At 39.1% G+C, this 23,728-nt stretch overlaps 1 protein-coding gene across 1 annotated transcript in view; it reads left to right on the top strand.

Annotated features, from left to right (window-relative positions):
• The window catches only part of LOC125772421 (uncharacterized), a 69,300-nt gene extending 45,938 nt beyond the window's left edge, over positions 1-23,362 (top strand). Inside the window, exons 5-8 of the mRNA XM_049444124.1 lie at positions 462-980; positions 4,954-5,209; positions 12,618-12,745; positions 22,266-23,362. Of these exons, the coding sequence (XP_049300081.1) occupies positions 462-980; positions 4,954-5,209; positions 12,618-12,745; positions 22,266-22,352 (990 nt within the window). The 3' untranslated portion in view covers positions 22,353-23,362. The remainder of the gene's footprint in view (positions 1-461; positions 981-4,953; positions 5,210-12,617; positions 12,746-22,265) is intronic.
• Positions 23,363-23,728: the final 366 nt, after the last annotated feature.

Genomic DNA, 23,728 nt, shown 5'->3' with positions numbered 1-23,728 from the left:
AAAATGCATTTACATTACATTGAACCAGCATGAAGCTCATTGAACTGTATTTTATTTTTTTTCTTTCTTCTTTTTCTCTCTTTCCCCGTGCCCGTGCAACTTTCGACCATCGTTGTGCAAAATGATTACACATATGTATATATTTATCCTTCATCCCACAAACAAATGCTTCATTTTTTTGTAAAACCAAACCGAAAACCAAACCGCCATCTCGACCGAACACCACCATGTCGCATCATCTCTCATCACTCATGCTGGATGCGTTTGTGTGTGATGATTGTTTTGCACCTTTTGGGCACATGGAACGAAATAAATAAAAACAAACAAAAATCACACCCCATCAACTTGGAACGGATTCATCCTTTCACATCCCTAACCACGTACTCGTCGCAAAATCTTGGGACGGACTCCAATCGCATGTGTGACTACCGTTCGAAAACGCCTGTGTTTATGCAAAGCAGGCTACATCGATCCAATCGCCTCTGGGCACACCAACCAAATCACCCGTTAATCAGCTCAAGTATCCGACCTACCCGGGATCTCCGCAGCCGTCGGTGCATTATTCAGCTGCTGGGCCACCCGCCAACACGCGGGGACCGGTCTCGTCTACCGTCGCCTTCAGTGGTGGCCGTGCCGTACTGCCCAATAAGCCGCAGCAGTACTATCAGCAGCAACAGCAGCGTGGTGGATACGGCAATCAGGCAGCTCCACGCTCACCGGTGGTTCCCGTAGCTTCGCCGCGCTCACCGGGCGTGTCTACCCTCGGTGGTAGTGGAAGCCCACGTGGCTGGTCTCACGTGGCCTCACCGGTACCGACCTACCGTCCATCGCCCCAATTCTCATCTTCACCTTCTTCACCATCTTCACCTTTCTATCAGCAGCAACAGCAGCAACAGCAGCAGCAGCAGTACCACTCAGGGTACGCTCCAACCGGTCACACCGGCTCGGCCCAGCCAGCCGCCTGGTACGGTGCGAGAAAGGTACATAACTACTGAACACGCTAAGGCGCGCTGAAACTGCTACCACTGCTCCTTGTCCTCGCAAATCATACCGCGCACGATCAGAAAAATAAGAAAACATCCGGTGGGTTCTGTGTACGATTTATGTTTTGTTCTTGTTTTGTTTAATTGTGTTTTTTTACTGTGTTTGTTTTTTTTCTCTCACTCTCTTTCTCTTGCTAATGTACGTCCTTCTTTCTTGTTTTTTTTTTGGTTACTTCACTTGTTGAACAGAATTGGATCGTTGTGTGTGTGTGGTAAAAATTTCAACTCATCTTTACTTGAAAACTGTTGTAAAATATTTTATTTATCTTTCCATCTTTTTATGTATCAAGTTAATTATGTCGTTATATATTGTTAGATTATTTTATGTCCTTTTTGTATTAAATATGTATTTCTCTTTCTTAAGGTCCTTCTAGGTGTACAAAATACTTTGTGGAAAAATTAAATTTGTTGCCATACTTTTTAATTCAAATTAAATTCTCGTTCCTGAATTCCTTCTAGAAGCACTGACCACCAAATAGTAATGGATGCTCCTTTTAATGCAAATAAAACTGCTGCTTTTGTTAGATACTAAGATAGATTACTTTCATTTATAGTTTAGGTGTAGTTTAGTACAAATTCAGTGTAAGTAACTTAACACGATAGCTTACTGCTACGATGAGAGACGAAACAATTCCTTTTTAAAGTCTTCAAAAACCACATCAAAAATCACTGCCGCGATATAATCTCCCTTAGACCAATAAATGATGTTAAGCAGCTAATTTGAGTCTTCATATTTTAGTTGACCCTAGATCAAATCTTTCTACCTAGATTCGGATATTTCTTGCAAAAATGACAATTTTTATTTCAATTTTTAATTACATCATATCGTAGTAATTCTTAAAAGGCGCTTTCGTAAAGCAACTAACAAATGCAGACGTTTTCCTATGATTAATTCCAGAATTAGGAATCATACTGGAAATAATTTGGTTTGGTAATTTGGTGGTTTTATTTCAAAAAGCAAACTTTATTTAAGATGTAACTCCTATAATCTTTACTTCACAATCACCTTCCCGAAACCAAAACAGATATCTCATCATCATTGTCATGAATTGTCCACAGTCTCTCATTGTTTATAAATACGACCTGATAGATAATTCGATAAAAAACTTAAAAACCCTTAGCTGTCGAATTTTTGGCATATTTGAATACAATTGTACATTTTACAGAAACTTCCCTAGCAATGAACAGCCATTCTAAAAGCAAACCAGTACAAACTATCTCTCTCACACAAACACACAAAATACGCAATACGCAAATACGCGCGATATCAGCACCAAACAAAACCGCACAGCAAACGTGAAGATCGTTACTGTTCCTAACACCTAACATGTCCCGGGAATGTACACTCCGTTATGCGTACAGACTGCACACCGTGCGAATGAAAACATTATTGAGGTAAACATGGGCTCACACACAAGAGCACACAGCCCGCCGATACACTTCACGCTTCAGGCTGTTCGAAAACTGTCAACTGCCGGCAAAATAGGCGATCGGCTTTCCCAACGCGTCGACATACCTTTCGGTCACCTTTCCACCATCCCCGCCCGCGAAAGGCCAACGCGGTGAAATATGTAGCGAAAGTTCGGTGGAATTTGCAACGATGTTTGCAACAACCGTTCCCTCAACCCCAAGTGGAACCACAATCGGTCGTGCATTTTATGCGAAAACAGTTAACGCACAAAATAGTAAAGTCCCGGTCGCTTTCGCTCCACCCCCGTTCCGACTACAACTACCGGATAAATTATGCTGTGCTTGAACGGACGCGAAACATGGCCGCGTACCCAACATCGCTAACCCATCGGGACATTGCGTCGGGGACATGCGTCGGGGACATGCGTCGGGGACCGCACATGATGGTGTTGTTGTGACGCGGCCTCATCGCGACCTTTTACCGAAACGGATCCACACGGTTCCTTTGTTTATTCCGATAACGAGATGAAACAGTAACCCCATTGCTCGTACTCTTCAAAAAAAAAAAAAAGGTGAAACGACCCGACCCGAAAACTGGCCCAAAAACCGGCCAAGGCGAAAACAAATACAAATCCGTTCCCGCTTTTTCCCGCAGAAGGCTATCTGCCCGGGGCATGATCGCTACCGGGTAGTGCATGCGGTTCGAAGCGGTTGCCGGCTTTTTTGGCAAAACATGCCATTGCCAGTGTCTCCCACTATTGCTCCTTACGATGGTTCGATTCGATTGCGCACTAATGACGCACTAATCCTGCGGTGACATTCAGTGCAGGTTCTCGTTTTGTCGGTCCTGTCGACGCTGCCTTCAGCTGTCCACAAAACGCGCAACTTCATATCGAGTATTTATCAAACATGAGGCAAATAAACACATGCCCACATCTTGTGCCAGCTTGTTTTCCGGCCGAAACCACCGAAATATCTTCCGGTCTTGTTATGTGAATGCAAAAACGAGCACACCCGGAAACAGGCGACCAATTTTGGCACAATGTTTTGACCGACGAACCGACACTACTTTTGCATAAACTGATCTGTCATCAGAGAAACGGTCAGTGCTTGAAATGTGTCTCTCTTGCAATGATGCACAGAACCGAATGCACACAGTACTGGTTGATATTTTTCAATGATCGTGCCGTTGGCACTCGTTTTTTTTTGTTTCAACCGAATCGTCATACTAATATCTAGTGTGAGGGTTAATAAAACATGCGTTTTGGTATGTGTGCTACATCATAGAGTGGTCCTATTATGTGCTATAACGACCGTTTAGCACCTTTAATGATGATACTTTCGTCAACCAATATCTGACTAGGCTTGGAATGAAATGTTTCTCTATTTTTATGTATTATCGAATGCCTTAAATGTTTGAAATCCAGAAAAAAAATCCTAAAATAGAGACACTAGACACACATTCTTTATTGCGCCTGAAAGTATGCTATCACAACACAAAGAACATTTTAAATATTAAAGTTGATGTACCCAAACGTCTATTGGACTTTAAATGTTGTTTAAAAGTAAAAAAATCAATGGCATACTTCCGGGAGTACATTAGTACAGTTCAATGTCAAACTAATGTTGCCTTTGTCGTACCTAATACTTACTTACTTATTTAATATGTGTAACTAAATATAACACAGGAGTGGTCCGATTGTTAATCAGTTTGGACGGTTATACGGTTTTACCTGCGACAAAACTGGGCGATATCGGCGTTTAGTAGCCATTTTCTTCAAGATTAAAGTAATTGAAAATCTACGTACACAATGTTTTTTGTGTTCATTTATTTAACGAATTGGATTATTCGTATTCGTACCGCAATTTATCACCAGTTGAAATAAGATTGAGGTTTTAATCAATATTTAATAGTATGTCATATTTAATATCTTGAGGAAATGCCTTGTGAAAAAAGTACTTCTTCAGCTTCAGAGGCTGACAATACGGCCGAAGCCGTAATAATTAATTATAAATAAATAAATAAAATATTTAATATCTTGTTTTAATATCGCTTTAAATTATAGAATCTCGATAAAAATTCAAGACACACTTAAATCTCAGCCCAAGGGTAGTAGTTTTTAGTATTGAGATACATGAATCAGATTATTGCAAAAGTTTTCATTTGACGAGAATATAGCTTTTCTTAGAATTACAGGATTGAAAATATCTATTTCTACCTTAAATAGCAAGACATGTTACGATCTGTTCCTTTGGGTGGGAGGTGGGGGGCAAATTATATTCCAATTGCAACAAGTTGTATCGTGCTTTCAATTTATCAACTCATGTGATCAAAGCTTGGTTCAAAGCTTTCCGAGCAAATGCTGCACATGCCAATCAATACGCTCTAATGAAATGTTCAAGTCAAATGAACTTCCACCGTGTAGTATCGAGTATAACGAAACGAAATGCCTGCTTTAAACTTGTTAAACTAATGTGTACCGTCTCCGTTTCACTTCAGCCTGAAGCTCAACAACAACAACCGCTAGCACCACAGTATCAGAATCCGCTCGAGCAGCAACCGTACCAACCGCAGCCCACTGAAGCTTTCCAACCGCTGACGGTACAACAGCAACAACCACTGTACCAACCAGCGCAGCCACAACAACAGCAGCAGTTGCCACCGACACTGATCACAACACTACGCAAAGAACCACCAATGTCGCAGGAGCCCGCTCCCGTCTATCAGACGCAACCGGTTGCTGCTATTTATCAAGGTAAGCTTCTAAGCACGGAAAGCACACAGCACTTGAGAGTCTTAGGCTCGGACGGGCTAACAGATGCATTCTATTGTTATGCTGTTTTCGAAGAAAAGACGTTACTTAACGTTACGTTCCATTGTACTGTGAACTGTTATGAACCTCCAGTGTGGTGATAAATTGTGAAGAAATAGTTCTATTTTTTTTTGGATGGCCTAAAATCATGCTCTTTTCATGAAGCGATACATGTAGATGATGTACGAGTTTTAAACTCATACAAACCCCCTTTCAAGAGACTCTTGTTTGAAAGATGCTTTCAAAACTACATCACGAGCATCTCTTACCTGAAAGGCGTACAGAACTAGCGGTCCATTTGCTTGCAGTTTTCATCATCCCATACAAATACCAATGATACTGACGATCGGCTGCATAAGTGCCACGCTAGTGCGGGACGGTCTGCATCTACAAGACCATTAGAAAATAAAATCCATCTACTGCTATGCAGGAAATTGCTACCAAGAGTAGCGAGAGCCACCACTACGGCTTTTCCATTTGCAGCATACCCTTAATGATACGCGCCGATGGCTACAGATTTGGTACGGACAAAAAAAAACCCAGTAACAATACAATCGATGCTTAATGATGAACCCCCAACAACCTTTGGGGGTTGGTTGAACCCATTTACACCCAGTTCTGATTCTTTTTTCCCTCTTCATTCCCGATATACATTCGCCCCAAAGGCAAATGCTTTCGTGTGCAAATACCGCAACGTTAATGATCCGGTGCATCGAGTGATGATGCTTGAATAATGGTTCAAAATTGAACTCTGCGCCCGAGCACTCGGTATGTGAGGAGGCTTTTCTCGAGGATTTTGCAGTCCGGTATCGGACACTTGAGGTTACGGTCGGTTTCCAATCGATATGGAATGTTACAGATTCAACACTCTATGAGCTTTTGTGATTGTTATCGGACGTATAAAGTTGAAAACCTGTAACTTTGAGTCAATGTGATCGTGAATTGAAATGCAGCTCAAACAGAATCCACCATTGGAGTTTTTGTACTCTAATGAAGGACTACAAACCTACATTTACTATGCATTATTAAGTATTAAATGCCTAAATGTCATCTAGTTGGGAATACATAGGAACTTAGCTTTAAAGAGCTTTTTAAAGTGAGCTTCTTCTCATACTTACTCTCTTAGGCAAACATAACGACAAATATTGTTCACTTTCATCCTCTAATATCACTCCTAAAAGGTAGAGTTCATCTATTGAATTTCACTTCAACATTTTCTTTTTATCTCCAAACCAATCTCCTCTCTGTGTAGATAGTAATGAATTTTTCAAAAGAAAACAAAAATACTTTCCAAAATTAAATTCCATAAAAAAGTTCAACAACTTTCAACGAACGCTAAGGTTTCATCAGGAACAATTCTTAACTATTCAATCAATTTGTACACTTCACTTGAAATAGCTATAAAATCACTGGGATAAACAATCATCGTTTCAGTTTCACAAAAGCAAAACATTTTCTCACGATACTTCACGCTTTTACAAAACATTTCCCTTCGGGCCCATTCTACCCGTTCCCGTGTTGGAGTGGAGAGGGATGGGAAAGGGGGAGGAGAGGGAGTTTCACCCGAAAGCAAAACATTTGCCCATTGCACGGGTTGCAATCATGAGCCTTTTCCACATTTTCCCTCCAAGCAACAGCAGCAGGATAAACAAATCGTTTTTCCACAAGTCACGGATCATAATGGTCACAGGGCAGCAAAACCAACACCGCCCACCGGGTGGCATTCCAAAGAATAGGGGTATATACCCCCTCGGGGTGTTCAATCTGTTCGCTTCGATTCACCGAAACTCGATTCGAACAGAAACGCGCTGTGCACACACATCTCTACACCACTAGCTACATATACGTAGCAAAACGCGCACAGCCTGAATCAAGGTTTTAGCCTCGAGGCCATTTTTCCTATGCAATTTGTCGTTGATTATTTATAGATGTGATCGATTCCGTTCTCCCAGCGATGTTTGTGGTGATTTTTTTCTCTCCTCTGATTTTTCTGCCTCTTCCTTTTCTATTTCCCAATTTTCCCCACGGCCATCCTAAAATGGATGTTGGCTTTTTTGGAGGGCGGTCTGCTACGGAATATTATAATAAATGTTCCATTCCGAAGACATACGCTTTTCGATGGCTTGTGCCACAAGCTGGATATTCGCCATTGATCGAATAAGGGTTCCCCGGGAATCGCCTTTGGACAACACCATTTGGGCATCCACACTAAAGTCGATTTTCTAGCGCGACACGTTCACCTTGGCACGAGGAAGAATCCCAACCCACCTTCCAGGACAACGATGCCAAATAGGTGATTTGATAACGAAGCAAAGTGATTCTTCAAGTGTGTGTGTGTGTATGTGTGATGCTGGCCCTTAGCTTGATTTATGATTTTCGGAAGCTTTCCATTTTACAGTCTGCCGATTTCGTTATTGATGCCCGGGATCGAAATAATGGAGCAAATGTTCCGAGAAGCTTCCGAGGGCATCGCAAAGGTGTCGTACCTGTCCATAACGTGCTCATAACTATTGCCCCACCAACCCGGACCCAGACACGGATCGCGATACGTTACGCTAAAAGCTACATTCAAGCTCACGTGAAGGACATCCAACACGAAAAGGAAGAAACGATTTCATTGCAGACGAGTCAGTGATCGGTCCACTCTGTGTGTGTGTGGTTGTGTTTTGTGGTTCCGATTCTAACGCGACCCCTACAACCCCCACACACACATGCATCAACGTACGTCACATAAATCAATCCCCTATTCACAGCGAGCTACTCGAGCTTTCGCAACACGTAAAGCGCATTTAGCACAAATAAACACCTTCATCTTTTGGCGGCACCGTCGGAGCTTCATATTATCGTACCATTTTTCGTTTGCTAGAACCATACCGCTACAAAATGAGCATGACACGAGCCTCCACGACCAATCGGTTTTCGCGAACGATTTCCACGGTTTTGTGCGAACATTTCCGGGCTCCGGGCTCATAAATAGCTAAAATAAATTCAATTTAATGATAGAAAGCTCTTTTCGCGCATCAAATATTCATCGCACCGAAAAGGGCTTCAAGCGTCATCGTACCACCCCTCCCCAATGAAACCTGATGGTAGCAGCGTGTGTGTGCTATGCAAACAATCCTCGTTCTGGTAGAGAGACGGCAGTTAAGAGGGGGATTTGGACGGTTTCTTTTGGGGTGGGGGGGATGCGGGGGTGAAGCGTGATCGTTTTGCGGTCACATACCGGTGTGCTCTAGCTTATCCGTCACATTTGCACATTCAACTCACATTGCTCGTACGGCACTGGAGAGCGTGAGATGTTTGCCGAGAACTACAATGAGATGTGTTTGCAAAGGGGGGAGTGGGGTTCATCGTACAGACCATTGTGCAGCGTGTCGATTTTGGTTGAATGTATGTTTGACGAAACAAATGAACTACATAGAACGTTTGCACCTTGCCGAAGATTAAACGATTTTTTCTTTAGAGTCTATTTTCCTTTATTTTTGTTAGTTTTTATATATTTACGTTAAATTATAACAAGCATTAATCATTGGTTATTTTTCACATTGTTCAGAAGAAGCTAGTTGGCGAACAGACTGTAGGAAAGTTAAAAGTTTTGTCAATTAAAGCATCATGCCACGAAAATACCAGACAAAATACCAGCCCAATTAGGGGCTAACGCTGCTCCTGAAGATATGCAATGCGTATAGAAATTTAGTTTGTTACGATATTGTTAATAGAATATTCTATTTTTTAATGCACTGATTTAAATTAATTGCAAAACCAAGTCATTAAAACTCATATAATACGAAATCGTTACTAAGTGGGTAATTTGCACGATATTTTAATATCATATTTTATTGTTAAATATGACTTAATAATAATTAAAGGTGAGAATACTGGTGGCATAACAATCATAACTAAAATTTAAAGTATTTATGGCCCTTTTTTTAATTGCTGTAATGGAAAACTTTCCCTAAGAAAACATAGAATCATCATTGTATTTTTTTTCTTTCAAAATCTACCTTTATATGTAAAACAAACATTAAAGAAAAATTTGCTACGTTTTTCTTTCATTTAAGCAATTTTTAGCGATTTCTTGCATTACCTTATCCATTGCAAGATACCGCAAAATACGTGTAGTAAACGATGAAAATAAATAAACCATAAAAAATCCTTCTTGTAAGTTGTCGGAAAAAGAGTCGCGCATAAAAAAAATTACAAACCATTCTATTCCAGTTCTTAACCATCTGTCATCAATTCAGCATTCGAAAATTCCCGTTCACGAATGCTGTAGAATATGTCAAACGTCTTAAGACGCCACGATCACTACCCTTACGCCTCATCCTTCCCATCGTACCACTGTATAAGGAACGATGTTTCATGTTACATCTGACCTCATGGCTTACCTTTTATGCTTGCCATCAGAAACTCACACAACCAGTAAGTAAGTGCGAGCACATGCGAAACCTTTCGGCTGCCAGTAGTGGCAATGGTTCAACAAAAGCAACAAAACCGAACCGAGGGAGAAAAAACTATGCGACATACGACACGGTTTTTCGTTTTATGCTACTTGCTAGGGTTGTGCTTTCCTTCCGTTTCGGTGCTTCAGCTTAAATCCCCAAACTCAATCTTACACGTTCCCACGAACTCGTTGCAGTAGTGGGCTGTTCCACTTGGCCTTCCATACACCTGACCAGACACTTTCGTCATGCACACACGTCTTCACCCACCGAATGTATGACGTTCGTTTTTTTTTTGGCCGATAATGCAGTTCGGGTGCAATACCGATTTGCAAATGCATCGCGTGAGTGCAACCATTGAAACATCGATGTATGCACGAAAAGCACGTGCCTTTGTGCTAACCTCGGCACTGCCTGGGCCAATCCGTTTGTCGTCGGTTGTCGTCATTCTAGCACGCAGCACACATCTTGGCAAATAGGATCGGCACATTCAACCTGCGGTACGGTGTTACATCACTCGCAACGTTGGCCCTCCGTATCGTGAGGTTTCCATTTCTCTTTTTAAGGTTAAAATGCTCTCGATGATGTAAAGTGCAAAAACGCAAAGGAAAACGGTTTCTTTCAAATTATGGCGCTTTTATCACCTGTGCCGTTTTGCACAGCAATGTTCTATCAAGTGGAACGAAACAAAAGAAACGTTTACGCCGATTGATGTATTACAAAAGGCGTTGCTTCCCATCGTCTTCAAAACGATCATCGATGCACCGGAACACAAACGTTGGGAAAACTCACGCGATTTTTTTTTTTAAATTTCCTCATACGATATTGAATTGTTCACTTGTCAGAAAAAAGGCTTTTCCTTGTCACACATTTTCTACAATCGGATTTGCCTTTTTTTCCCCCGCGATCCACGTGAGTGCCGATGAAACTTGGCAACAAATATCATATTTGAAATCACTCTTGGAATAGTTAAAATATTTTTGTCCCATCAACTCCCATCAGCCGCATTGTTAGCAAAATGGGGTGCGCGATAAATGCTTACAAATATCGTAACATGCTCAACGCTCGAGCCGCGGAATAAGCAAAAGTCATACACGTGCCACACAATTTTGAATGAACGCACTGTACCGAAATGGCACGCATGACTACGGCATAATGTTCGCGCTGCTTCTTTCCCATCTTCCGCACTGAAGTGGCTGCGAAGCGGTGCAAAATCGGTTAAATCATACAAATGTAAATGAACCGATGGCTGACACATGGTTTCGGTGCTGAATGTGCGTACCAAATGGTACGCCAAAAGTGTACAAGTTTTCTTCGCTTCTATTTCCATTTTTTGGCACGGAAAGCGAGGGCGGGGGGAGTGAGGAGACCAAAAAAAGAGTCCCCGCAGGCAATTGTAATGGCACCAACGAAAGGCGCACCGATTTATATTGTAAAGCGAAAATTTTGTGAATTTTTATGAGCATACATCCCACCTACTCAGCCCCTTGGTGCCTCCGCCTCCGGTGAAGGAAGAAAGCGGTACATGGGGGGGGGGGGGGGGGGGGGGGGGACAGGAACGAGAATCTAAAGTCTGAATGCCGGCTAACAAACATCGCTCAAACAACCCAAATGGCAGCTGCACCGAATGTGAGGAAAGTTCACGAAATGGGCTCTATTTTCTTCTTTTTAAATAAAAATAAAATTCCAAATTTGCTGACGTGTCTCTCGATTTTTTTTGCACCTTCCTTTTTTATCAAGTCCAAAAGCAATGGCAAATTTTGCGCTTATAAACAACCATAAAAAATTTCGTTTCTTTTGCTTTTTCTGTTACACGAAATGGAGTATGTTTTCGGTTGTTTTTTTTCTTTTGTTTTGATTTTTTTTTGTTTAGAGCAATATTTGGAGGTTTAGATTTACGACGATAAAAATGGCTTCATCGAAAGTGACTTGGTAATGGTGGTTATACTTTGTTTCAAAGAATAGATTCTTTTGCCGTGAAGAGAAAATCTTTTCATTCTTGCTAATCGTACAATCACGTTCATTGTGAAGTACGTGTTTTTTAGGAACTTTGCCGGCAAAAAACACACTTCTTCAATGACAGAAGAATAAAAAAAAGTATTGGATATTTCTGTTAACTTATTGAACATAAATTTAAAGCGCGATCATTTGACTTAATTGAAGCCACAATTATCATCGAAAAAATAATAGTTATTCATCTTTAATTTAATTTATTCGCGAAAAAAAAAATTTAAATGTAAATTTAGCGAAGAAAATACTATTTTGGTGCCATGACCAGGAACCCAGTATTCCTTGGGACGTCTACGTAATAAACGTTCTAACAAAGCAAAATAAACAAAAAATACAAATCCACTGACTGTGGGAACGCCTCCATGTAACGCATTATCGTAAAACACGGGGGAAATAAAATGTTGTATTGGCAAAAAAAAAATCGAAAATCGATTTCATGCCCAAAAACGGCGGCACACACACTCTACACTGTGAATTCGTTTTGTTTACGATAATGATGCGCCATTTCTTCTAATCGCTAATGGAGCAAATTCATTTCACATTTTGTTTTTGCACGCCGAAAATCTCAAAATAATATAAATCTTTTCCTTTTCTCTTTCCTGCTTCGATGTTACACGACACGACAACGGGTTGATTTTATAGTCGTGCACCGTACCGGCCGGTTCACCGGCTGGGTTTTTGTATCGAATAGATAATAGCGTCGCGATACTTATTGTTCATGAAATTGCAATCTCATTAACGATACTTTATTGTAATTGCTTTATTTATTTTTTTAGAAGTATATTTTGCCACTTACTGTTACTTGCTCAAACTCAATCTGCTTACTGTTGTTTACATGGTCTTTTTCGTATTTTCTCTCCCTCTTTGGTATCACCCACCGAAAACCATTTCATGCACAGGAGGTAGCAATATGCGCGGAGATCAAAAGTGGCCCCCGGAGGAATACAAGCGCCAATCGGAGGTGGATAACGAAGAACGCCGTAAGCTAGCCCAACAGCCAGCGTTTCGTCCACGCCGCCAGCAGAAGGTAAGTGAATGAGCCATCTAGGGGTTTTTTTTATTCTCTACCTTTCCCTACACAGGAGGTACACGGTATTGCTAAAGTTTCCAAATGCTTTAATGAATGTGCTGCCAAAAGTTTTGGCACTTTTAATCGAAACGATCCAATCGTGCATCGACCCAAGGCGCCGCAAGCAGCGGACATACGGAACCAATAAAGAACGCCTTTAATGGTGTTATTAGTATTCAATTTAATTAAACTTACTGGTCCGTTCACCCCAAAACCGAAAACGAATAATCTATCATTTTCACGACTGAAGTATTACGGTTAAGCCGTTAAGCCTTGGGTACAATTCAATTATCCAACATCAAATGAAATGCAGCGATGCAAGGGGGTGTAAAGTTTGCTTAGAGACAAAACATGCTTACATTTTCTTGATTAAAACCAATCAAAACCGTATTGCAATTTGCTTTCGAATTACGATCAACAAACAAAGAAGGGTTGGAAATTGCTGTGTTTAAAGCCATTTAAGTTACATTTGTTAGTTGAGATTAGAACGATCTATGTTAACAGAACTTTAAATTGATTGTTACCACAAATTCATTAATTTTAAATAATCTTTATATGATTTCAAATATTTTTTATATAAAGTTCAAAACAGAAAAAATGTTAGAAAAAAAAACATTCTCAAAGGGACGACCACAGTCCCTAAAATCCCGACTTATAATTTCTCCTTTAAACCATACACCCTCCAACCTCGAAAAAAGGGATTCGCGTGTTAATTGTAACGTTCTAATTTTACATACCTCCAAACCCTTCCCACACATACACTCAATCTGAATGAATTTTAGATTTGCACTTTAGCTTTCCCGTGGGGGGTAAGGGCGTGTACTCGACCCACGAAAACCCGGCCACAAAACGATGCCACCGAAAAGTATTTAAAATTTCACATTTATTTAACCGACACAATCAACAGTTGGCAGCATGCGGTGGGATGATGAGGATGGTGGTGTTACCAGCACGAAAGGTGGAACCGTGGGACCGATCTACCCTTCTATATGGGATGGAGGCGCCTAGTGACTCACGTGCTCTTCCACGGGTGCAATGTTTTATTACCTTCCCGCGGTACGGGATTACAATTGCAATTGCCATGCTGAGTGCTTATGTATGTTTTAATTGAATTTTACCCAAAGGCAAACCCGGCGCTCATTAGAAGAAAATGGAACGGGGACGAGCGTGACCACGTTGGGAGGAGTGCTGGTTGCAGCGGAACTCAAATCGAGAGGGGGTAGTTTAGGCTAACCCTCAGTATGATTGTTCGCCAAAACGCTAAACACTATTTGCTGTACTGGAATAGTGTGAATCCATACGCATGAGGTTAAGCGTTCCGGTCCCACCAAAAACCAATGACACCAATGAAGGCTATCTAATTACCGTAAAAATAATACAATTCAGAGCATTGTTAGGGGGTTGTTTAGGGGGTAATAGGGAAACATTGCACTAGAAATAAAGGGAAAAAAAGAACGAGACACACACACGCACACATATCAGGGTAGCAAATTGGTCTCACCTAGATCTCACCGAAACCTTCCCCCACGTCATTATAACAAATTTGTCCCCGTAAAAGAACAAAGAGCGTGCAAAAATATGTATGTATCGGCGTGTGGTAGAAAGTGGTGGATAAATTTATTCGGACATTTTACACACCGCAAAACCACGCTGACAGGTACCGCAAATAATACGATTCCGGTACGCAAATGTAAATTGTTCCCCTTTTGTTGCTGTTGCTAAACCTCAGCCAAATGGTACATCTATTTTGTGGTTTGATGCGCCAGGGAACTAACTCGACCGTTGACACCAAACGATTCGATATGGTTGCGATGCATAGATTGGTCAAATTTTATTTTTATTTTTTTCTGTTTTGAACTTCCGTGTTTTTTTCGCGGTGTAAAAAAAAACATTTTTTTTTATAAAAGAACTTTTTTGAAGTGAAATCGCTATATTACAACAAGAAGATAATTTTATGATTTATTATCGTTTTTGGTAAATTAAAAATATCGACAGCAAATTTAATAAGAGAAATAATTCCAATTATTTTCCTGATGGTAACTTCATCTCAAGCTAAAGAGTTACTAACAGCCGAAGGAAATAAAGACTCTCGAAAGCAGATAATAAAACACTACGATCAAAGCGATAAGATGGCCACTGGTCGCACCAAACCAGCATAAAATGCAATATCTGCTCAAAACCATTCACACACAAAAAAAAATTAAAGCTTTCACCAATCTGGTGGTGAATCGTTCTTTTCGAAGTCATATGTTGCCTTCGTTAAGTAATGGACCAAAATTAATTAGCCCTAGAACCACACCATAAAATAGCACACATACATATAAACACAAAGAAAAAAATCAAACCACCCCCAGATAAAGATGCAAGAGATAATGGTGAGCCTATCGTTCACCGTACGTCTCCATCAGGATCAAAAGCACAAAGGGATGTAACACGCCGTAGGCGAAAGTAAAACAAAAACGCATTGGATTAATAAGATTTCTTTGTAAGAAAGCACACACTGGTATCGATGGTCAGTTACGATACGCTTTAATATCCGGTTTCAATTAAATGGCTCGAGAAACGAAGGACTAATATAATCCTAATTCCCTAGTATCCAAACGCATGTTTGCTTTTTTGAGCCGCATATAGTACGTATAAATTTTAATCTTTTTCCAGAAAAAAGAGAGAGAGGGCCTAAATTTAATTTGTTGCACGTGATAAGTACAACCAATTATTGCCAACGATCTGCGTAATCAAAATTCCAATAAGCTCAATTTATTGTAATCTCTCAATAACAATCATAATTATGCGTATTATTACATCGCCCGTTCAATGGAGTCGTGTTTAAATTTCCCAAACCGATGAGGTGGTGTATTTTGTCGAAACAGCTGAGTTGTTTGTTTTGTATGCGAGAATTAGAATTGGATAAATTTGTAATTTAAGTAAATTATACAGTATTTTATTACAAGTGCTACGATAAATAATCAATGCAGAGATGCATCATTGAACGCATCACAATAGATAATTCATTTAAAAAGGTAATTTAAACATATGATAATAACAATATTGTTTCAGTCTTAACAATCAAAATTTCAAGCATTTTCAAAACGTATATTTGATCGAAGAGTAAACTTTCATGCATAATTGACTCCCCTCGTTTATGCCATTTATATTAAGTGATCAGCTTATTGATTACTCCTTGTTAAAACCATCTAAATCCTTCTGCACTATAGTCTAGTCCTTTACTAAAAAGACCCATATCGAGTAGATGCAGAGCAAACATTCTTTGTTTAGCAGGACAACTCCTTATTTTTGTTCAGGAATCGTTTGACGGCATCTGTAAAGAATATAGGAGAAAACCTTTATTCCTAAATTCATTTACTTTAACAATTTTCTCCTAAACGGTATTAAATTAAATTAGGCAAGCATTCCATGAGCGATCCGGACAGGTGCTAAATTAATTTTGCTTCATATATAGCTAATTTTCAAAATTAATTCAAAATTCAAAATTTAACCAATTTCAAAATTAATTTCCAATTGCTTTGTTCCATCACCACGCGTGATAAAACACCTTCGTTTGAAAATATTACAAAATTATCAGTAAAACTGTTTCTATTCGTTAGCGAAATTACAACGAATCGCTCACGCTTTCGCTTCCCTTTTGTTTGGTCAACATAATAATAATGCATCACGTGGTAGCGTATTCGAGCCTCGTTAAGCTTATGCAATCGTTTGTGCCATTGTTGTGTTCCAGTTATCCACACAGATATATAATAACTGACGGACCGGTCATGTTGCACAATGGGACAGGACTACAATCAATCTGCGAGTATTTTACCATCATTATCGTTACCCTGATTATTATCATCATCAGCAGCAGCAAGTAGCCGAGTGAATCATTTATGGTGTAATGTTGCACAGTACCGTGAAATGTGCCGCACTTATTGTTGGTTGGTTAGGTGGTCTTTTTTTTAAATTAAAGTCAATACAATATTACGCCTTGTTGGGTGAAATTTTTCAACTCAACGGAAGCAACGGGCAGATAGCTTATTGTTTGTTGAGGTTTTAGTGAAAGAACATGCGAGAGAATAATTTACCTTCAATGCAGCTAGTTCAAACTGCAGCACGCATTTTCAGTGCACCATGCATCGTACGATAGAGTTAAAGGTAGAATAACGTTTGCTAACCTTAACGAAGTATAACAAGTATTTTAACATCCATTAGACCGGGGCATTTGAGGTGTATGTTGCTGGTTTTGGGACACATTTATTTAGTAAGTAGATGTAACTTACTTGTTCAATTTAGAAATTATAGAATATTGATAGCAACTGCCATTTTGTTTTCCTTATTTTCCAAAAAACACATTACCCTAAAGCTGCGATTTATTTCTTGAAGAATATCAATATAGCTTAAAAAGCTCCATCTAAATCCAATTCAATTTCGCATTCGAATTAATCAATTCATTTGCAATCCTTTACGAGTATAGCTCCCATAGGAAAAGCCCGTTTGAAAATTTCATTAATATTAGCTACCTCCTCCATATCTTCACACATTTCATGTAATCCGGGTGTTGTCGTCCAAGAACCACTATCAACCTTGGGCGTGACATATCAGCAAACGGACAACATGGACAAGGTACAACGATTACTTGTCGCCCGTGGACACAGAAATAAAGGTTCTTCATCATTGATTAAATTCAATCACGATCACTCCGAAACGAGCCGCACCGGGAAAAGCGTTGGCAACGTCACACAGCGTCATGATTTCTAATTACGTACATTTGGTCCACCTGAAGGAAAGGATCAGGTTCGAAAGCTTTTCATCTGACGGTAGAAAATCTCTGCTCTTCATTAGAGTGTACGTGTGTATGGTATTCCCGCCCATGGAAGGATCTGTACCGTGTGCAAAAAGCTCATACGTACCCGACTGCAGTCGCTGGAAGCCATCTGTACTCATATATATGTATGAATAGTTTCCATCTCTCGCTGTCCTTTTTTTTGTCGAACGACTTATACCTTTTTTTTCGTTCTATGCTTATATTCCCACGGTACCTATAAGTGGATAGAACGTACGACCTTTTGGGTCGCACTTTTTCCACTGACCTTAATATCTGATCCGGCATTGGTGCACTTCGGTGAAAATGCTAGACCTCATAGGGTTGTACACCAATCGTGTTTTAAGCACGGTACGTCGTTCTTCTAAGAATTGAAAGAAAATTGAATTAAAATCAATGCTAATTGAATTCAACGGACGTTAAGCAACAGACAAAAAAACACAACACTCATAGAAAAGAAGAAAAAAACAGCCGCATAGTTACGATTTTCTTCGAGCAGCAACCGATAGTAAAAGCTACGGGAAAAATCCACACTCGGAAAAAGGCAAAGTCGATCAAAGTCACTTTTTCCACCGTGAGAGAGAATCCCTTGTGTGCAATGGATCTAAGAGCAAAAATTATTTACTGGTTGAAAAGAAGGTTTCCTGCGTTGTATTGCTTCTCTTAATTTGATGGATTGGTAAATTTCCACGAAATTTTATGTTTTATTTATGCAAAAAAGGGGGAAGCATTTTTTCAGCTTTATTAAAAGTATACGTGCGATATTAAATTACTCAGTTGATGTTTTGTCTGGTCATTATTGAGCGCATTTTTGTTTTACATATAGCTAAGAATTGTTCAAAAAAGCATCTTTTCCCCGTTTGTTGTATTTTGATCATTTTGATCATATATTACAGAAATTTGGTAATGATACATATTATTATGCGTACTTTTCCTGAATTAATCACGAACAAACTAAAAACAAAAGAAATTTATTTATTTTTCATTGATGATTAGAAAAATAGTTAATCGAAGAGATAGAAGTAAACCTATCTACCTATCGGAATCATTTGTTTTCTTTATTTTTTGTTCCACCCACTCGATGTATAAAAAAATGGTGAACTGCATGATGGCATCGTAGATTGAATCGCGAAACGTTTCACTCCATTTTGCTAACGTCCGGCTGAAGAGAAATGACAGCTGGTTTGGAATCTAGCCGAGTGAACGATCACAGCTGTAGACGCATACCGTTTACCAGCTTATAAACCTGCTGACAAAGGTATTCCGTTCGAGGCTGAAGCTTTTACTATTGCAATACTTCTGAAGCAAAAATGCAAAATTTTATTTTCTGTAATTTATTCTCTAAAAAAATGAAAATTAATTTTAACATAGTACAGAAGGGTTTGGGAACAGTATTTAATTTTCCTTCGATATTGGTAACATTGATAAAACCCATTAAAAATTATTAATTTGCTCCACCGGCCTTAAGCGTACATATTAAATATTCTTTAACAATGGCTATCGACGGAAAATATTAGCGTGTAGAGATAATATTTGCAAATTGACGAACAGTTTATGAGAAAAGCTTATCAATTTAGGTAGATCTGTATCGCATGCACACCCAAACCAAGTCATTTCGCTACCTCTTTTGGGACGACACATAAACTCCTAACCAAAGTGGATCGATCCTGCTGACAAGGGTACAAGAATAATGGACGGAAGATGAGGCAGGTGAAAGAGACAGAGAAAAAAAGTTAGCCTCCATGAGGTTTTTCCACGAAAAACTGTTCGCACATATGCACACAAAAGGTGTACGAAGGTGACAAAAAATGTGGTAGCCGTATTGTAGTTTGACACCTTTAAGCCAAACGTGAACAAAGGAGGGGACCGATAGTTTCCTTTCCATGTTTTTTTTATCGTTTTCTTTTTTTGTTTGTTACAAGCCACAACTAACGAGCCTACGAGATTATCGGGGTTCGGTTTGACATCATCCGCACACGCGGGATATCCGTTGCAAACGGGGTTGAGAGATTTCCGTTAGCAAAAACAAAAAGGGCAGGGAAATTCAACTCCCCAGCATAAAATGGCACGTAAAACAATGGCGGAACCGAATATGGTGTATGTGATGGTCGGAGGATTTTATTCCCTTTCAACGCATTTTTCTCGATTGGTCGCAAGGATGGGGTTTTGGCTATACATTTTTTTTTTTGTTTAATAATTTGATAGTAGCCTCATCTTGGTCTGCATGCTGCACAATAAAAAGAGTTGTGACAGTCGCGAAACACATTGGCACCGAGAGTAGTGAAAGCAAAAGAAAAAAACCAAAAACACCAAACACCAAAAAGCCATATTCTCATCCCCTTGCAGTCTTGTCAAGCTTTTGTTCGGAAATTCCGGAATAAAAAAGTGCACCCCACCTGGGAAAGGATTTCAACACTATCGCGAACTATGGCTACGCCACAGCAACCCAACCGGTTTGACCATGTTTCAAACGCTTGGCATTTTTTTTTTCGTTCCGTTCCTCCATTTTGCAACACCATTAACGTGACACACTCACACACACACATACACAGAGTCCTTAAATGGTTAGTGCGGAGCGTGATATGGCTTTCCGCATTTCGTCGAAACTGAAACACAAAAAGAAGTAAACCCGCTGCCACACGAATAATTGCCCTTTCGATGGAATTAATTCGTGCAAGATTTTCGAATGCTGGTGCAAATTAATAGGATTTATCGATCCGCAAGGAAATGGCAAGAGCTCCGACTCTGGCCAGCTGCAGCAAGGAAAATTATTATAAGCAAGCAAACCAACAATTAAATGACTTTGGTGAGAGCCTATCAAATTATATAAAATTCATTTTATACTAGTGATAATGAAAACAGATTTAGTAACAAAACGCGTTCTATCTTTTTAAACTGAATAATTGAACTTAAATGTTATAAAATTGCATATGGTAGGATTTTATCGTGGTATGTTGAGTGAAACAAAAATTAAACTATACTCCCCAATGATCAAATACAACACAAACGTCACAAATAAGGACGTAACGATGTTCAAGTACTATTAAGAATCACTCACGCGATGCAATAGCGACGTGATTATATGAATAAATACACAAAGGTTTTCCGGGTAGAAAAATTATCTCACTACATTCAATTGAATGCGAAACGTTGAATGGAGACTAAAACTATTCCACTCCAGTCGGTAAATTAATTAATCTCATGGATCATGTACGTTTGTGCACATGGTACGTTTGTGCGGTACAGATACAGGAACGGTGAAAGTTTTCTGCATCGTTTGATGCGAAACAATTTTTACATTCAGTTCATTTCAAGTGTTAACTAAATAAATCACCGTTCAATTGAAATGTGTGATTAGTGAATGGAAATGGAAAAGTAAGATCAATGGGTTCCATCCTGTGCTAACTGCATGGTTGCGAGCGATATAATTGATATTTATTTATAATCATCGAGTATGATTGAAACCTGCTCTTTGGAACGGATTATGCTATATTCCGAGAAGCTAGTGTATTACTTTATCACGGAAAGACTTTTCTAAGCAATCGACTAGAAGTTTGCAATACGTATGCATTTTTGGACTTTTCAAGATAGTTCATCGAGTGTCTTTTTTATGGCACTGCAACCTTGAGTAGGTTGTTTCCACCCTTTTTTTACTTTTCTTGGCTTTAGTTTCTGTTTAATTTAATCTGGTGATCATCGGAATTAGAGCGGAAAGGTGTCCAAACTGTACATCGGTCCCACGTTAATCAATCAAAATATCGTAATTACGGAATCAGCTACCGAAAACACCTACACAATTAATTTGCTTCAAATATACAAACATACAAATAAACAAATGTAATTAAATATAGAAATATTTTCCTTTTTCTTGGAAAAGTTTTGATCTCTTTATTAATATTTAAATTATATGATGGAGACCCCCAGTACTTCACTGCAATAGGCATTGATGACAAATCAAAAATGTTTCTAGAGTATAACGCTAAAATTAGAAACATTTGAATTTGCTTCAAATATACATACATACAAATAATCAAAACAAAATTAAAATAAATATACAAATGTAATTAAATATAGAAACAAGAAACAAGTTAAAACTTTGTTAACATTCAAATTATATAATGGAGACGCCCAGTACTTCATTGCAATAGGCATTGGTGTCAAGTAAAAAAATGTTTCTAGAGTATAACGCTACAATAAGAAACACTTGCATCTGCTTCAAATATATGTACATACATACCAATAAACAAACGTAATTAGATAGAGAAACATTTTCTAATTTCAGACAAGTTTCAATCTATTTGTTAGCATTTAAATTGTATAATGGAGACGCCCAGTACTTCATTGCAATAGGCATTGATGTCAAGTAAAAAAATGTTACACTTAAAAAATAAATCAATTCTATGCAAAGAAATCTTAATCAAACAAACTACAAAGGTTTAGATGAAGTAAATGTAAACGCATTTATCCAATGTAGAGTCAATGGCATAGTGAATGTGTCATAGCTACCATAATTGCTATCTCGTAATTAATCAAGCTTATTCTCGTACTAAAAATAATGCACCTACTCATAACTAGATGATCCATTTTAATGTGTTTTTGTTTCTCCTTTTTTATTTCTTTCTTTTCGCCGCAACACTACACCATGGGCCACCCGGTTTGCAGGACTATTCCGGCTTCTTTGCAAAGAACGCACTGAACAACACCTACCCGGGCTATCGGGCACCGCCAGGAACGCAACATCACTCCTAAACCGTGATGGTAGCAACCATAACGTGCCGCATCAAGTACCACCCCAGCATGGAATTGCGAAACCATCGACAGAAGTAAAAGAGTTGGCTGTTAGTGTTCGTAAGGGGACGTGCCATTATTGGAAACCTGAACAAAAGCATCCTAAAACTAAGACCCAAAATTTGTTGGTACGGAGTTGCTCGAAAAAAAAAAGATCGTTGCTTAAATCAAAAAAAAGTATTTACCAGATATGAAAAAAAACATAAGTTCAAAAACGTGCTTAATTAAACTATATCCCTGCTTAGCGTTAATAAACTAAACATACAAGGCACACGTAAAACAAAAAACCGAAGCAACAAAGCACAAAAAACCAATTTCGAAAACTAAACGAAACAAAACTAAAATAGGCAGAAAAAAGAGATAAAAACACTTTATACAGTTAAGATTGCGCAGAAAAGGAAGCGGACAATATAAATACTATAATTATTATTTTATCTTTTGTACCATCAAAAGCTTAAGCGTGCGTTAAAACAAAAAAAGAAACTACTAGAATCGATCGTTTATCGTTGCATTGCTGAACGGCTTAAGATGATGCGCGTAGAAAATGGGCGCATCAGTTGCGCGGTAGCTTTAATCTTCCTGTGCCTTATCGTGTGCTTTCTGTTCTCCGTTTCGATGTGTGTTTTAATTTGGTTCAAGTATCAACCGGACGCAAAGGTGCGTGTGTGAAAAAAGGCGAAAAAGTTCGAAAACAAAAGGAAGGAAATATATTATTTTTTAATTTATTTATTTTTTTCTAATCCGCATGTAACTTTCGCGTTCGCGTACTGCTTTCCGCTTTAGGATGCAAAAGAACAAATGTAAACCAACAAAAAAAAAACATCCTTAATTGTACACCGTATTACGCTTGTTTTATTGCGACACAAAAAAAACCCATGAACGCCGTAAGCGCTTAACGCTTATGCTTGTGATGTTTTCAAAACGAAACGTACATTAATAAAGGCTTATATTCGTTACAACAGTAAAATAAATCGTCCTTTTGTGATTTTTCTCTCTCTCTCTGTCTCTTCTGCTCTTGCGACATACGAGATTGATAAGATTACGGTCGGGCACACAAATTGGGGGCGAGGGTTTTGGTATATAAAAACAAAAATTAACGCAGCAGGTGTTTGGGTAACCGCTCATTAAAATGGGCACCGATCTTGCTGTTCCTTTTGTACCGGTGATGGCCACAGATAACGAGGGATAAATATGAGACACCCATAATCTGGCCGTAGAACACAACAAAAGGCTCCTCCCGGGTTGCACTACCGGTGCATCGGGTTGCAATGGGTTAAGCGCAATTATTAATCAAATTTTAAATATATTACGAGATTTTAACAGCTTCAATCGATCGA

This window comes from Anopheles funestus, chromosome 3RL (assembly GCF_943734845.2).
Source record: "Anopheles funestus chromosome 3RL, idAnoFuneDA-416_04, whole genome shotgun sequence".
In the NCBI taxonomy this organism is placed as follows: Eukaryota; Metazoa; Arthropoda; class Insecta; order Diptera; family Culicidae; genus Anopheles; species Anopheles funestus.
Note: the sequence above shows the minus strand (reverse complement) of the source record. Positions and strands in the feature narration are given on the sequence as shown.